The following is a 16,518-nucleotide window of genomic DNA, read 5'->3' as shown; positions in this document are numbered from 1 at the left end:
TGGCGGCTTGGACAGAACCCATGATCACTCAGTTGAACCTCTCCGCCACGCCGTTCCCGGCTGGGTGGTAGATGGGGGTGTGCCGGATGGAAATTCCGTTTCGGCCCATGAATGTTCCCCATTTGCTGGAGGTGAATTGCGGGCCGTTGTCGCTCAGAATCCCTTTGGGTATCCCTTCCCTTATGAAGATATCCGTCAGGAATTCCAGAATCGTCTCCGTCTCCGCGTTGTCTGCCACGTGGACTTCCGGCCACTTGGAATACCGGTCTACCACTACGGTGATGTACTTCTGGATCTCGTTCGCATCCGTGATGGGTCCCAGGACGTCGATGGAGATCTCCCCCCACGGGTTATCCGGACACGCAAATTTGCACAGTGGCGGTCTTAGCATCTTTTGTGTTTTGTCTGCGTTGCTGCAGTGTTCGCACCCTCATACATGCCGTTCTACTGCTAGATCGATCCCCAGCCACCAGTAGTCCTCCTTGGCTCTTCCTTTGGTCTTTACGATGCCCAAATGTCCTTCATGGGTGAGAGATAGTATGCGTTGTCTCAATGAGTTGGGAGGAACCACTTTGTTGCCGCGCAGCAAGAACCCTGGGTTGTCTCCTAGGGACAGTTCTTCCTTCACCTCCCAAAACTGTTTTAGCTCCTCGCTCAACAATCTCTTCTCTGGCCATCCTTTAGTCACGTATGCTTTGATTGCATTCAACTGGTCGTCATTGCCGTACTCCTCTTCCCATTCTTGGGCGCTTATTGCTCTTTCATGGTCGCCTGTGAAAGCTACCGCATAGTCTTCCCAGCCACCTTCCTCTTGAGTTTCCGCGGTCTCCTTGGCCGCTGCCCTGCTCAGGAAGTCCGCCACTCTGTTGCGGTGGCCTGGTAGGTATTCCACGTCGTAGACATAGTCTAATAGCCTGTGCGTCATTTTCGCGATCCGCGGTGTAGCGTGCTCGTGCCCCCCTGACGTGAGGACCTTCACTAGCGGCTTGTGATCCGTTCGCAGCAAGAACCGCCCTCCCCATAGGAATTGCCGGAACCTCTCCATCGCCCACACAGCTGCTAGCATCTCCTTTTCGATGACGCTGAACTTGCTTTCGTTCGGCGCTAGCGCCCACGATGCGAAACTGATCGTAGTTGCGCCCCCCTCTGCTATCTTTTGCATGAGGACTGCCCCCAGCCCTCGATCACTGGCATCTGTCATCAGTATGGTGGGGGCTTCCGGATCATATCCGTGGATCGGCACTGCTTCGCTGATGTTCTTTTTCATCTCCTCGAACTCCCGCTGATGCTCTCCCGTCCATACGAAGGTGGACTTGTTCTTGAGGAGTGACCTCATGAGATGCGTTTTGGAGGCGAAGTGGGCTACGAACTTGCTATAAAACTCCGCCATGCCCAGGAAGGTCCGTACGTCCTCTTTGCTTGATGGTGTAGGCGCATCCCTGATAGCGGCGACATTTGATGACTTGGGTTCTATACCGTGCCTGCTTATTTCATGGCCCTGGTAGGTGACGGTGTTCACGCTGAACTTGCATTTGTCCCATTGGGCGGTAAGCCCATTCTGCTGCAACACCGCTAGGACTTCTGCCAGTCTCCCGTCGTGTTCTTCTCGGGTGGCTCCTATCACCAATATATCATCTTGAAAGTATTGGATGCCTGTCTTTCTGTGGAATAGCTTGTGCATCAGCTTCTAGAAGACCGCTGCCGCGGACGCAAGTCCGAACGGCATCCTCAGGAACTTATAGCACCCAAATGGTGTTATAAATGACGTTAGATGGTTGCATGACTTATGCAGGGCGATCTGGTGGTAGGCGGATGTAAGGTCCACCGTGGAGAACCACTGTGCTCCGTGGGTCTTTGCCAGCATCTCGTTGATCCTAGGCAAGGGGAACTTGTCGACGTCGATGTTCTTATTCAGCTCTCTAAGGTCGACACACAGTCTCACCTTCCCGTTGGGCTTCTGCGCCACGACTAAGGGAGCCAGCCATTCTGCATTGTCTATCACCTCGATTACGCCATTATCCTCTAACCTCTGTAGTTCTTCCTGTACCGCACTTCGCACGCGGAAAGGTATGTTGCGCACCTTGTGTGACACTGGTACTGCTCCTGATTTCAGTTGGATTTTGTGCGTAAACTTCGCCATGCGGCCGATGGTGTCTTTGAATACTTCCGGGAACTCCTCTTTCCAACGCCTTCCTTCCGTGTCTGAGCCGTCGTCCGTCATGAGGACCTGCATGTGTCCACCTGGGTTCAACTTTATGCCCAACGCTCCTTGATCTCTCCAGCCCAACACCGACGGCCCTTTCTCCGCCACATACAGTTTTCCTTCGCATGTGCGTCCTCGGTATTCGAAGGTGAGCGGACAGTACCCTACCATGGGTATCGGTTCTCCCGTGAAGGTCACGGGATGGATGTCCGTGGGTCTCAAGTAATAGGTCGTTTTCGGTGCGAAGTCTTCCTCCCATATCTTTCTTTGCACTATGGTGTAGGGCGACCCTGAGTCGGCCACCATGGTGGTTTGTATTCCTCCAATCCTCATGTCGCACCGGGGTTTTCTGTCCGTTACGGCCTCTATGCCCAGCACCTGCTCTTCTATGATCAGGATTTCATCCTCTTCCGCTCCTTCTTCGTCGTCTTCTTCTTCCCGCGTCCCCTGGGCTACGAACTTCACTTCTTGCCTTTGGGATTTCCTCCTGCACACCTTTTCGTAGTGCCCAATGAGTCCGCAATACAGGCATTTGGCGCCAAACGCTGGGCATCTTTTGTCGCTGGCTGCGTGGTTGTCGCTGCCGCACCTGTAGCAGGCCATCTTGTTACTCTGTCTTTGTCCTTGCATTCTTTGCGTCCTAGGGTTGAATCTTCTGTTTGATTGTGTGCCCTGTGGCCCCACCGGCTATTTGTTGTCTGTCGTCCTCCGGTCTTCTACCTTGCACACGGTCTGTCCTGGGGGACCGTCGCGCTTGGCCGCCTCCCCGCACCTTCTGGAAAGTTCTGCTTTCTTTACTAGTGCCACCACCGTTCTCAGTGGCGCGTCACCATTGGTCCATAGTTTCTCTTGGATACTCGTGTTCACGGTGTGCATTATGATCTGGTCCCTTATCAGATCTTCCTGGAGGTTACCGAACTTGCATGTGAGAGCTAGTTTTTGTAAAGCTGCTACATATTCGTCGACTGTTTCGCTCTTGCCTTGTTTCCGATGGTAGAAGTTGTATCTGTCGATCGCCGTACACACCACTGGCCGATAGTGAGCGTCCAGATCCTCTAACGCGTGTCGAAACACGTCGTCATCAGCTGCCGGTCTATCTGCTTTCACCAAGTCCTGGTATACCCGTTGTCCTGCCGGGCCCAGGTTGTGTAGGAGGATCTTCTTCCGCCGTGAACTTGTGTATGGTGTGTCACTCTCCTCCTCAAGTGCTTCCAGGTAGTTGACAAAATACATCCTCCAGTCTTCCCACGGCATCTCAGGTGCTCCTGGCTTGGCTAAGAACGGTACCGGGTTCGTTAGGGAGCACATCTGGGAGGCCATCTTCCTCCTGCTGCTAGCTCTACCTCCTCCGGTTGTGGGTGTGCTCACTGTCTCTTCCTCTCCGCTGGCGCCGCTTCCACCGTTGTCCTCCGTGCTAGGACTACTCCCGTCCACGGGGCTGCTGCTTGCTTCCTCCAGGGTGTTCTCCGCACTCTTCACGGGTGTAGGCGGTACATGCACCGTGTCACTGCCTGTTAGGCCTCTCCCTTGCGAGGTTTTCCCGCCGCAGCGCGTTGGTTGGCGCCCCCTGGGGTCCTTCTGCGCTGGTGCCGGCGTACGCTGACTCCGTTGCGCTGCCGCGCTCCTGTGGGTTGTGAGATGGCTGCTAAGGGGTTACAGTTGCTGAGGGGTTCAGACTCGGGGTGACTTGTGATATCCCCCCTTTGATCACCAGCTCGTCGCCATTGTAATGTAGTGCCCTGCTGCCACTTGCGCCAATTACCACACGTACACGTGGTTGTGGTGTCAGGTACTTTATTCTCTTCACAGGAGCGCCGGCTCGGAGCTCCGAACCGTTTGAATCCAGCGCTCGTACTCAACCACCAAAATGGCCGCCACCGGACATCCTGTGATGTCACGGGACGGGCGCGCACAACACTAGACCGCTACACCACATAAAGACCAACCTGGCTACTGAGGAATATCACGAGAAAAACAAAACGCAGCCTTCCATATTTTTTTTATTTTTTATATATTATTTTGAAAAATATCCGACGCTCCTGCGGCTTCCCTGGGGTCCAAGAAGACAAAGAGGACAGACCCCTGGGACGCCGCCTTAAATAACATAATTTAGTTTTGGTTTCCTTTACGTATTGGAGCTTCAGCAGGGATCCATCCCCTTCCGGCATCTAGACCCTGGAGGAGTCTCGGTTCCGTGGCGCCCTAGGCGTCGGGGGCGCCTGCTCAAGAACTGAAAGCCCAGACTTAATAAACTGTTACATGGTAATGCCCATGAACAATCTATAGAATTCCCTATTGGCACTAAGTAACGCTAGGTTGATGTAAGCACAAAACAATTTTTTCGCTGGAAAGCACAATTCAAATAAACTTATTGCACTGATTTGCATTAGTTTTGTCTTACAAAGCCAGCACAAAATGTTAGTAAATGTACCCTCCTACATGGGTATTTGTGTGATGCAAGGCAGCTCAAATAGTAGCGTTGATCAACTTTCACATGCAAAATAATAATTGCCCCAAGCAGAGCGTTAAGCTGTATTGTGTTACATAGTAGGGCATTCCTGCTAATTTATGAAAAGTGAGCATTACCTTGCTCTAGCATCGCAATAACCCATAGGATTTCACTTAAACCTATAACTCCTGAAGTCATGCAAAGTTAGCCCTAAAAGTGAAAATCTAAAGCCAGATTAACACAGCCCCCAAAAAACAGGCACTAGTCAGGATGGGAGACCTGTGTCATTTTTTGCAGCATATTATGTCTAACTTTTGAAAACGTTTTGCATTTTACTCAAGTCTGCATTGGACGGTCATAGGAGTGATCACTGATGGTTTACCGTGAGTACAAAAGGCTCACAAGATACTGTTCGATTAAGCCCAATACAAATTGCCAACTAGAGCTTAACATTGCACATTCACCACACACTTTGTGTTTGCATTAACAGTGACATCATTTTCACTTGCCGTCTATACACTGCAACAGTGCAGAATTTCACGCAGCAATGCACCATGTAAATCTCAGGACATTTGCCCTTATGTCTACAGGCTTGATTACAGGTGGTCCATTAAATAGCAATCCAGTGATGCAAGCTATATCTCACCTGAAAATTATGTGGTTTGATGTAATTAGAACATTTTAAATTATAATTGATAAAAGGGATATGTCTTGTTAAATTTTGGCAGGTCAAGCAAGCCGTAATTTATCATGGGGAAGAGTCCAGTATTTACTGGGATATACAGATTGTGGTGCAGTAAATACTAAAAATATGCATTATCTTCCCTAACATCTCAGAATAGGTGATAATTAACTCATCCGACACATTCTGAGCAACTCGATGTCAGATTTTATCAAGTGTGATAATCTTCTGGATTTGTGTTATGTTCTCATGTCCCTTTTATTTGTTTTTCACTCCCCAAGGAGGACTCTCCCATTTCTGAGTTTTCTCAGTTAGAGGAGATCTTGCTAGGGTTGGGTGGTTTCTGCTGTGGAGGTAGGACCTCTGGGTTTGTAGTATTTTGTGGATCAATTCTAATACTGTTATATACCACCCTGGATTCTGATGGCCTTTTCTTCTTGTAAAGCCTTGCTAAAATGGGCTTTACTTTGACTATGTTCTTACATCTTTCATGACCTTGGTCAGTATGATATGCTAGTGATTAGCGAGCAAGCTATTGAAAACTGTGGTTGTATCGTTCTATTTGTGATATTGACTGGGAATGTTAGCACTAAAAGGCCAATAGGAATGGACGTGGGCATTAGTTTATCAAAGGTTGATTCCTATTGATTACAAGTTAAAGGGGAACAAAATGAGGCAATACGTGCTTCCACACAGATTCCTCCATTTGTCTTTCATTTTTGGCCCGGGTTTGCCTGGAGATTTCTCCAACTTCCAGTCGTTATCTGTTGGGGTGAGAAACTCTGGACCAGCAGCATTCCAGTGGATTTTGCAATCTCAATGGAGCAGGTACTTCTGGGTCTAAGATCCTTCAGGATTAAAGAGGCACCTGAAATAAGATCATGATTCTAAATTGCTGACTAGCTAACTCAATCACAGGATATCAATGAGTTCTCTAGATTGCGATTAGCAAGATTTGTTTCAGGCTGTGATTCGATGGCTTAATGCCAGATTGGGACTTTGTGTCCAGGAAGTCAGGGTACTTTTGCATTCAGTCTGTAGGGACTATTATGCATGTTTTGCACAATACTACAGCTTTCCATTTGAAATCTCTGGTTAAATAGGGTATGGAGGTTATTTCAGGGCCAGACAGGTCTGGCTTATGACTGGCTGGTATTTGAGCTATTGGGTACCTCTAGTTTTATGGATGAGGAGTCCTTCTGGCTGTGACTCATTTGTGGGTGTGTTTTTGGTTTACTATGCCTTTCCCTGAGCCCCTACTTTGCAAGTCTCTTAACATGGGCATTTATTCAAGGTACTTTTACGCTTTTTTATCTTGTATACGTTGGAAGCTCCTCATTTTGTACTCCTGATAGAAATTTACTATTGCAAGAGCAAAAGTTGCAAATGTAACACTGGAGTAAGAACCTAGATGTTTTCCCAAAGGATATTCAGTGACTTCTGATATGTTCTTTTCTTGCTAAAAAGTTATCAGGGAAGTTTTTTTATAATTCATATTTTGGTTTTTTTCTGGTTAGATAACTTTTTATTTGTCTTTCTCTAGGGCGAAGAATTTAGTAGTGTTGGTTGTATGATACAGCTAGTTTACGAGTCACCACAATTTGCAGTGGTAATACCATTTATTCTGGAATGTCCAGGGTGTAGTCTGCTGAAGATGTCGGGTCTTGAAAGACGAGTTCTTTAGTTGTGGCGCCGTCGCTATAGATTACAAATACAATTAAAGCTTTGATGACATAGTGTGGTATTTGTTGACTTCTCAGATGCATGCTGTGTATTTTATTTTCAACCAAACTCAAGTGAGAACAAGATGAAATGGGGCTTAGAGAGATATAGCTACCCCGTGTGCTCTCCAGACTACCGAAGTTAATCTGGGGCTGGAGCAACACACCAACAACTGGCTAACTCTCAAGAGAGCCAGGTGCTGCTACTACTGAGAGAAGTGCAGCTCCAGTACATTGTTTGAGCACTTCTTTGTCTATGAGTAGAACTTATCACCAATAGCATGAAGTTGAGAAGACATACCCCTATGGGCTGAACGAAAATTTGACTGATACCTTCTTCACTGTGATTGAGCAGGGTTTTGAGAAAATATAACCTGCTCGAATGGAACCCTCAGTAACATTTTATTAACAGTGTGCTGTGAAAATATTATTAAAAATGCTAAAATAAGGGGAAATATTTTTGCGCACGCGTAAACTTAATGCGTGTACTAATGGATAAAAATGTAGGCCGCAGACGCTTTTGGCAAAAATAAAAAACAAAAGACTAATGCTCCTTTAATGCATGTTAATAATAATTGCTAGGAATAACACGGGCTGTGCATGGGTTAGTGCAATGCTGGGATGGTGCACATTTTAAAATTAAATTTCATGAAAAATAATAAATGTTTGTGTTTTGTTCTCTGTATAAAAACAAGCATGGGCCTACACTTCTGCATGCCAGTTTGGTGTTAATGTTTGCTAAAAGAAATTAAATTATTTAAAATGGGCTTTGAATGAGAAAAGAGAACGCAAAAGCATGAAAACTACCTTCATGGTGAGCTGATTGACTGGCAAGCTTCGGAAAATTTATTTTGATAAGCAAGTGGAAGCGATGCAACTTCCTCACAAGATGGCAGAGGCAAACAAAGAAAGCGTGAAAGACTTAATACAATTGATACATGAAAATACACTCTAGGAAAAATATGCTGTGATTGTGTTCAAAATTGTTTCCTGGGTAGAATCTGTCATAATGCTGAATTTTCAAGACAATGGGACATTTAATAAATGATCACGCTGAGAGTGGTGTGACAGAACACCCCCGTCCTTAGCCAATGATAGACGAAGTTTATTCTTATATTGAAACAAATGTGAGTTGGATATTTAGGTTTTAGGGTATAATTGAAAGTTCCTGGGGAGTGTGGTTTGTAGATTCAGCTGGTTACATTTACATTTATTTATTTGGGTTAGTGTAGATAATTTTCTAAATTTGCCTAATCATTTGCAAATGTATGTTGTCTTTAAAACTTTTCTCTCTTCGCCTATCCACTCCTTCAATGCACTGTTTATTGACATGAGTTTGATTTAATTCATCGCTAATTTTTTTCTCTCCATGCTAATCTATGTTTTTCCATATGTGTGACTGTACTTAATGAGCATTCATTTCACATTATTTATGATAAACATTTAAAATATACATACCGAGTCTGTTTTATTTAGTAGAATAGAATGATTACATAAGTATTACCATCAACGTTTCAACTTTAGATTTATCGCTACAATTATATGAAGAGAAATGCAGGTTCTGTAGTGTACTTTGGTAAGTTAGGTATCAACTTGCTTCACACTGAGCCCCAGCGTGAAAGGATTAGTTGGGTAGTGTAAATGGGCCTATGTTTATGAATACAAATGATGGATCCCTGATCACTGCATCAATTGCCTAATGGTGTATAACAATAACAGACCAATGGCTAAATGAGGCTGCGTGTCTCTGTGTATTTGCTGTGTGGATGGCAGAAGCTCTATTAACAGCTAAAACTGTCTGTAGCCATACTCAAAAACATTTATCACCCACCACTACTCTACCAGTGAGGTCCTTCCACAAACAGAGGAGCAATGCTGCAATTGTGTAATGTCCTGAACTGTTGAATTAAAATGAATGTGTTTTCAGAGTATTTTTGGTCCGCCACATATAGAATAGGATCTTTTCAACATCCTTCTGCATTGCAGGAACGTATCTGTGCCAGTTTTCGTCTGGTTCGGTGCTGCATGAAGACGAGACAGATGTAGAAGTTGTGCTTCTCCCAACTGAAATAATAACAATTCCGATTCAGCAAAGTGTCCTCAAAAAAACATCATCACTCTTCTTAAAGTGCTGTATACAAAATGATGGGGAAATGTATAAAGTCACTTGGACATACAACAATATTATAACACCAGTACTGCCAGGTTGGTAAAATATGTTTCCACTTTTAAATCTTATTATTGTTTTTAATCTGATGACTAGTTTTACAATATCATTGTTTGAGGGTTTGCTTTCCCCCTCTATCATAAAGGTCACTCAGTCACTTAGGTAAATACAAGCAAGTCAGAATCTTGTTTCACTTCATAATTAGCCCAATTAAGTATCTGATATCCCAGCAGATACCAATCTATTTCACGGCATGTCTGGTAAATACAATCCTCCATTTTCAGGAGTGCTGTAGCCAGAGAGAAATCCACGTGGAAGAGGATTCCTTGGACCTAAGGGATAGTGTGTTGAAGGTCATGTCAATGGTAGATTGTCACCTGGATTTAGGTCTATTTTCAGACATTGAAGATCATACCATTGGAGCCTCAGAGCCCGCCGTGGCGGGCTCCACCAGCAATTAAAGGCCTGACCCACTGTTTGGTGAGGACACTTAACTTGGGAGCAGGACTTTAATGGCCGGTAGAGCCCGCTACGGAGGGCTCTAAGGGTAATAGAACATTCCACCCCTAGAGGGCAGAAAGTTCTAATTTGTTAAACAAAGGCCTCACGGAGCCCGAGGGGGTTGAAATCCCCTCGGGCTCCGTGAGGTCTTTGCTAAATATAAGAATGTTGATGCTCTGGGCTTCTATCAACCATTAGAAGCCCAGAGCACTCCATAGTGTTCAATTGAGCTCCCAACATTACAATGTTCTAATGGTGGATTATCACCTTGATTTAGGTCTATTTTCAGACATTAAAGATCATACCACTGGTGGATTATCACCTGGATTTAGGTCTATTTTTAGACGCTGAATGTCATACCATTGGTGGATTGGCACCTGGATTTAGGTCTATTGTCAGACACTGAAGGTCATACCATTGGTGGATTGTCACCTGGATTTAGGTCTATTTGTCTATTTTCAGACATTGAAAGTCATGCCACTGGTAGAATGTCACCTGGATTTATGTCTACCCATAGACATTAAAGGACATGCTACTCGTGGATTGTCACTTGGATTTAGGTCTGCTTTCAGACATTGAAGGTCATGCCACTGGTAGGTCATGCCAATGGTGGATTGTCACCTGGATTCAGGTCTACTTCCAGACATTGAAGGTCATGCCACTGGTGTATTGTCACCTGGATTTAGGTCTACCTTCAGACATTGCAGGTGGGTTGTCATCTGGATTTAGGCCTATTTTCAGACATTGAAGGCATGCCACTGGTGCAATGTCACCTGGATTTAGGTCTACTTTCAGACATTGAAAGTCATGCCACTGGTGGAATGTCACCTGGATTTAGGTCTACTTTCAGATATTGAAGGTCATAACTGTGGTGGCTTGTCACCTGGATTTAGGTTGACATATAAGGCTATGCCACTGGTGGATTGTTACCTGTATTTAGGTCTACTTTCAAACATTGAAGGTCATACCACTGGCAGATTGTCACCTGGATTTGGGTCTACCCTCAAACATTAAAGGGCTTTCAGCTATCACCAAACTCCGAAAAAGGTTCTTATTAAGCTTTCCTCATCTCAGGTAGATAAGCGGCTCGGCAGTAGCCTAAGCTGGATCGGCATACACAGTAGGGAGAAACCCCTCGCTGGGCTTCTTTCAAGGACTGAAAGCAACCTAGGGTGTACAGCACACATTTTTCTCATGAGCGCATGCATGAAGTGCTGTTGCAGAGACAAATTATTCTGGGAACTGTAGCACCCTTTGAAGTACTGGAATATTAATTAAGCACCGCTTCCGAATTTTCTAAAATTCATAGGACTTTTTAGCCAAAACCTTTAGAGAAAATTGCGCTGTGAAGTAGATCTTTATAATGTAAAGATTTCTTGTGAATAACACACCTCCTTTGAGAGGGTTTGATTTGTTGGTTTTCCTTATTCAGTGCAATGTAGAGCTAGTGTCAAGACATTTTCTACGGCTGGCTTCACCTTCACTCTAGCCCTGGCAGTACTGATGTACTACCCCAATGCATTAGAATTTAATGTACGATAACTATCATTGCTTTACAATGAGATTGGCGTTGTGCTTTTATATATTTCTGACATAATATTTAGTGTGTGTGTTGTGGAGAGTGACAGAGTTTAAGATGGCAAGCCATGGAGAAATCCCAGAATGCATAGTACTTCCTGACTGCTGCAGCCTCATTGACATGGAAAAGACTTATTTAAAACAAAGTACTTTCTGCCGGCTCCTCCCTCATACTCATGGGGATAGCTCAGAATTTACAGAATTCTTGTGTATCAGATTCAAAGCAAACAAGCCTTCCAGTGGCAGCATGGACATCTCTGATCACTGCAAATCATCATCTCAACAGATACAACAGGTGACATTTTCTGACGTACTAGGTTATTCCCTGGAAAGAGCCATATCTCTTGCTAGCATCCATCACACATGAATAGCGATAGTAGATCTGCATGCCTCAATATAACATCTTTCCACCACCAGAAGCCTCTTACATACCTGCCTTACCCATCCTATAATCTACCATTTTAATATCTAGAAAAGTGAAAGGGCCCAAAGACCCCCATGACACCTTCCAACCAATCCGAACCGCATCAAAGCTGTAACGTCTTCATGTAGTATGTGAGGAACTAACCCATGATGGTATTTCTGGCACAGCACTCTCCCACTTTTTAAATGGACATTCCTAAAATGCTACTGTGGGATATTTTGGAATGTGCCAGTGTGAAAGTCTGTCAAGGGCAGAGAAATGTGAAGGGTGGTTACAGTGAGACGGGCGGCCTGAAAATTCTGGCTAGGTGTTGTGAAAGAGGAGTTGAGAACAGTAGGGTGGACTTTTGGAGACAGATTCATAGAAGATGATTGACGGGAAGAGTGATGTAGGTTGGTGAATTTAAACTCATATTTGCACAGATTAGTAGGTGTGACATTAGTGGCAGGGCTGGGGAAAAGGCTCAAGAGTTGTAGGAACGTGGGGAAAAGACATGTGGGGAGCCTGGATCATGATGGAACTCTCGGTAGGATCAACTCAAGTGGTGCTGGGGGCTAGCAGGTCGACGACCATGAGGTTATGAGTTCATCCAATGTCTTTTGCCGAATTGTTTCTATTAATAAGCCATAGCAAATGCTCTATTTCTGATAAATGTCTTTTCCTTATACATGCCATACTTCCTTCTGAACATTTGTTTGCTGGGGCTCTACTCCTGTGTTTCTGTATAATTACTTATTCATCGGTTCTGTCAGAATATTTACCTTCAGAATTAAATTAATTAAAAATGTTGTTGTCTGAACATACAACTATTTTTGAATCGATGTCCAATTTATTTTACAAATTTGCTGAAGACCATGGTTATCAGGCTGATTAATTTATACATCAATTATATTGGTATCATTCATCCACTATAGGAGTCATTTGAGTAATTTCTTAAACTATTTTGATTACCAATCTGCTCAGTATGGTGTATTTGTATGTTATATGGATTTGTACAGCGGGCTAATCATCTGTGAAGGTATTAAGACCCTTGAGCAGGTGTGGCGGCAGTAAAGCCCTGCAGAGTTAGTCGAGGAGCCAGGCCTTCGTTTTTTTGCGGAATTCAAGATGCGAGGAGGAGGCTATCATGTGTTGAGGGACATCGTTCCAGATTTTGAGAGTTATGTAGAAGAATGAACGATCTCCAGTTCTGCATTTGAGGATGTGGGGGGGTGGTGTGCGAGTGAGAGCATGGCTCAGCCTAGGTGTCAGATCAGCTGGGGAAAGTGTAGGTGGTTGTTGAGTTATGCTGGTCCAAGATTGTGCAGTGCTTTGTATGTGGTGTGTCTTGCTGTGGGATTTTAGATGGTCTGGAGCCTGTGTATGATCTGTTTAGAGATCCCGGTGTGCAGTGTGTTGCCGTAGTCTAGTCTACTTGCGATGAGTGCTAGTGTGACGGTATGTCTGTTGTTCTGGGGCAGCCATTTGAAGATCTTGCGTAGCATGTCTAGGATGTGGAAGCCGGGGGTGCTAACTGTGTTGACTTGCGCTGTCATGTTGAGTTTATCATCCAGGATGAATCCCAGGTTTCTGGCATGGTCTGTGGGTATTGTGTGGGTCCTAGCTCTGACATATACCAGGTTGAATCCCAGGGAGAGTTCTTGTTTCATAAGCCCAGCACGTCCATCTTGGCAGAGTTGAACAGATTTTTCTGAAATGGTTGTAAAAGTGAGGAAGGCTTACAATATATAAATCTCAGTAAATGGAGAATACTATTAGTCATATATACACAAAGCAGAACCATAGAGATGTTGGACTGCAACATGAGTTCTTCAGCGAGGGGCAATCAATGGGAAGCACCCATGAGGGAGAATACTGACACATATGTCAGGTCTTAGATTCCCCTTTCAGGGCAGGTGTAGATTTGGTTTAGGCCCACTCTATTAGAGCCTGTGGGTCAGTCCACATAGTTTACTGGGCCTGATGGTTGTGTACAAGTGTCATTCATCATCTGCAATTAGGAAGGTGGATGGTCCACTCCTATCTTCATGGGAACATTGTCCACTGATTCCAGAGCGTTCTCTATGTTGTCTAGTTCTATACATTCTGTGATCCTTCCATCTCGGGTTATGATTGTAACTGCAGGTTCAGTGGGAATAGGGTTCTTTATTGAAAACAACTTCCAAAAATCTTATCACCATGCTAGTGGTGATATCACCTACACAAGACACTTATACCCATCTTCAATATAACTCTAAAAAACACAAACATTTAAGTCATGGCATGCTCGTCATATAAAGGTCACACTAAATCTATTGTTACTTCTTTGCAAGGCTGTATACGAAAATCTCAGTACACTATAGGCAATTGGTATTCAGTATCTTATCACTATTACTGCACTTTTGACATTCCCCTTCTATTCGCTCCACCTCTACATCCAGACCTGGCCACCATAAATAAATACAAATTCTGTCTTTAGTCCTTAATATCTCCAAATGTCATTCATGTGCAAAGTCTACAATTCTGCCTTATTCCTTCAAGGTGGACCAGGCTTGTACTCCTCTGCAAGATTCCATTATCCATTGCCAACTCATCCATGACCAGCCAATGGCCCTAGTCTCCGCTCCTAGTTTTTGCTTGGACAGGCATATTTTGTGGAAAACATCAGAATTCTTGGATATAGTTACATCTTTTGCTCACTCATTCTTCCTTTCCTCTTTGTTTAGAACACCTGAAGTCACTTCTCGCACTGAACTTATCTACAGCCTCCTCCTCAACATTTTCCTCCATTCGCTCAATTATAAGCCCTTGTGTCTTTGTTCACTTTTGAAATGAGTATTCTGGAAGAGAAACTCAATACCTTATTAATGTGGCTAAAACTTCATCAAGCACTTTCTTCATGAAAATATCCATCAACGGCTTGTGATCTGAGAGTACCAAAATGTTTGTACCCGACTCTTTGATTTGATTTAGGATTTGGACAGCACGTCTAATGCTCAAGAAAGAGGTTAAAGGTGGTATAATATTAAAAAGCAGGATGGAAGGGTAAAAGCAGCCAAATATTTTGAGAATAGTAACTCTGCGGAAATTTGTTATGACTGATAAGCTAGGTGTTAAGATTTTTTCAAATTGTGTACAATACGTGTAGCATGAACAGTGAGAGTGAAAGGGTTCCAAAATGTCGCTCCTGCAACTGGTGCCGAGCGCCCTCCTCTCCACATTGTATGAAATATTCGAGGGAGGGTAGAGGAATCATCAGAGGATCTCAGAGGTCTGGCCGGCAAGAAAAAGCTGAAATAGTTTTTGAAGACTAGGAACATAAACAGCAACAGCCAGAGCTGCTCTGGCTGTTCTTAAATGTTATTTTAACATATGAAAAATAAAGAAGATCATTTTGAAAAAGAAAAATTGGATGTATATGGACTGATTTTGACCTAATTTGAGATTGTGGTGCGCCTTTTGCTGTTTATGTTCCTATCTTGCCCCAGTGGTTGGGGAGGTATTGTGTTAGCGGGTACCAGTCGAGAGCGCACACAGAGGGTGAATCTGAACTTATCACCTATTAACACAAAGGGTAACTGATAATCCGGTGCTGTCCAAGAGGGTTACCGCTAGCTCCGTTCCTTCTAAGTTTTTGAAGACTATGTGGCTCAGGAAGATAAACGGCTCTCTGAATATGATTCACAGTTTTAAAGTGAATTCTCTATTCTATCGGTAGCCAGTGAATATCCCTCGATTCAGCTAAAATTGAACAGAAGATCATTGATCAGAAGGTGAAGTTGTCCATCTGGCTGCCAAATTCTGTACCAGTTGAAGTTTACTTATGAGGTTCTTGGGGAGGCCTAGGTAAAGAGATTTGAGTAATCCAAACTTGAAGTTATAAGAGCATGGATTACAGTTTCCCTAGTCATAACAGCGACAAAACCTAACACCTTGCTGAGAATCTTTAGTAACCTGAACAGGTGGTTGTGGCTGTAAGAATCTGATGTTTGAAGGAGAACTGATTTGTCAAATTTGACACATAAATTCCGGATAGCTTCAGCAGGAGAGTGAGGCAGAACAAATTCAGATACCCACCAAAGATCATTCCGGAATTCTTGGTTTTCCCCCGAATATCAATAGTATGGTTTTATCTGTATTCAGTTTTAAATGATTTTCGTTTATTCATTCTGATATCAGATGTTGCTTGACCTAAATTGGCTACAATTGTAATTGCTCGCAAGGGAAAAGATCAATTGCATGTCCTCCACATAGGACAACACTTCAAACCCAAAACCTCAGTACTGCCAGAGGGATCATATGTTAAAGAGGGAGGGCTCAATGATGACCCCTGCGGCACCCCACATTACAAAGCATCGAGGAAGACGCACTGACTGGGACCTATTTGTTAGGAAATTGGAGATCCAGACAAGGGCTTATCCTGCAACTCCTGTTTCTTCTAGCCTCCAAATTAGGATGTTGTGAGATATGAAATTGAATGCTGCCGACAAATCAAAAGAAAATTAGGGCAGTTTGTTATGCCCTGCATAGTTTACTAATATCTTGTAGTTTATCTATCTTCTTGCTGCTCAGCCAGTGTGTGTGTTCAGAGTAGAATGTTAGGAACACGGTGACGCATGGAATGTTGGGTGTCTGTGTGAGTGAGGAATGACAGTTAGAGATGGGCTGAGCAGCAGGCAGGCTGCTCCTGGTGGGGTTTGCTGTCACCTGGAACTAAGGGCTTGAGTACTGGCTAACCTACATCTACATCCCCCATTTACCTGGACTACCTACCTGATTTACCTGTGTACCATCGTCATGTACTTGGACCAGCT

The 16,518-nt window shown here is 44.2% G+C and overlaps 1 protein-coding gene across 1 annotated transcript in view; it reads left to right on the top strand.

The window, feature by feature from the left end:
• Positions 1 to 9,683, top strand: part of LOC146816662 (uncharacterized) — a 141,129-nt gene extending 131,446 nt beyond the window's left edge. The window contains exons 6-7 of the mRNA XM_085609541.1: positions 9,042 to 9,250; positions 9,507 to 9,683. Coding sequence (XP_085465667.1) covers positions 9,042 to 9,250; positions 9,507 to 9,683 — 386 coding nt within the window. The remainder of the gene's footprint in view (positions 1 to 9,041; positions 9,251 to 9,506) is intronic.
• Positions 9,684 to 16,518: the final 6,835 nt, after the last annotated feature.

The sequence above is a fragment of the Triturus cristatus genome, chromosome 6, assembly GCF_964204655.1.
Source record: "Triturus cristatus chromosome 6, aTriCri1.1, whole genome shotgun sequence".
Classification (NCBI taxonomy): Eukaryota; Metazoa; Chordata; class Amphibia; order Caudata; family Salamandridae; genus Triturus; species Triturus cristatus.
This window is presented reverse-complemented; position numbering and strand designations above follow the sequence as displayed.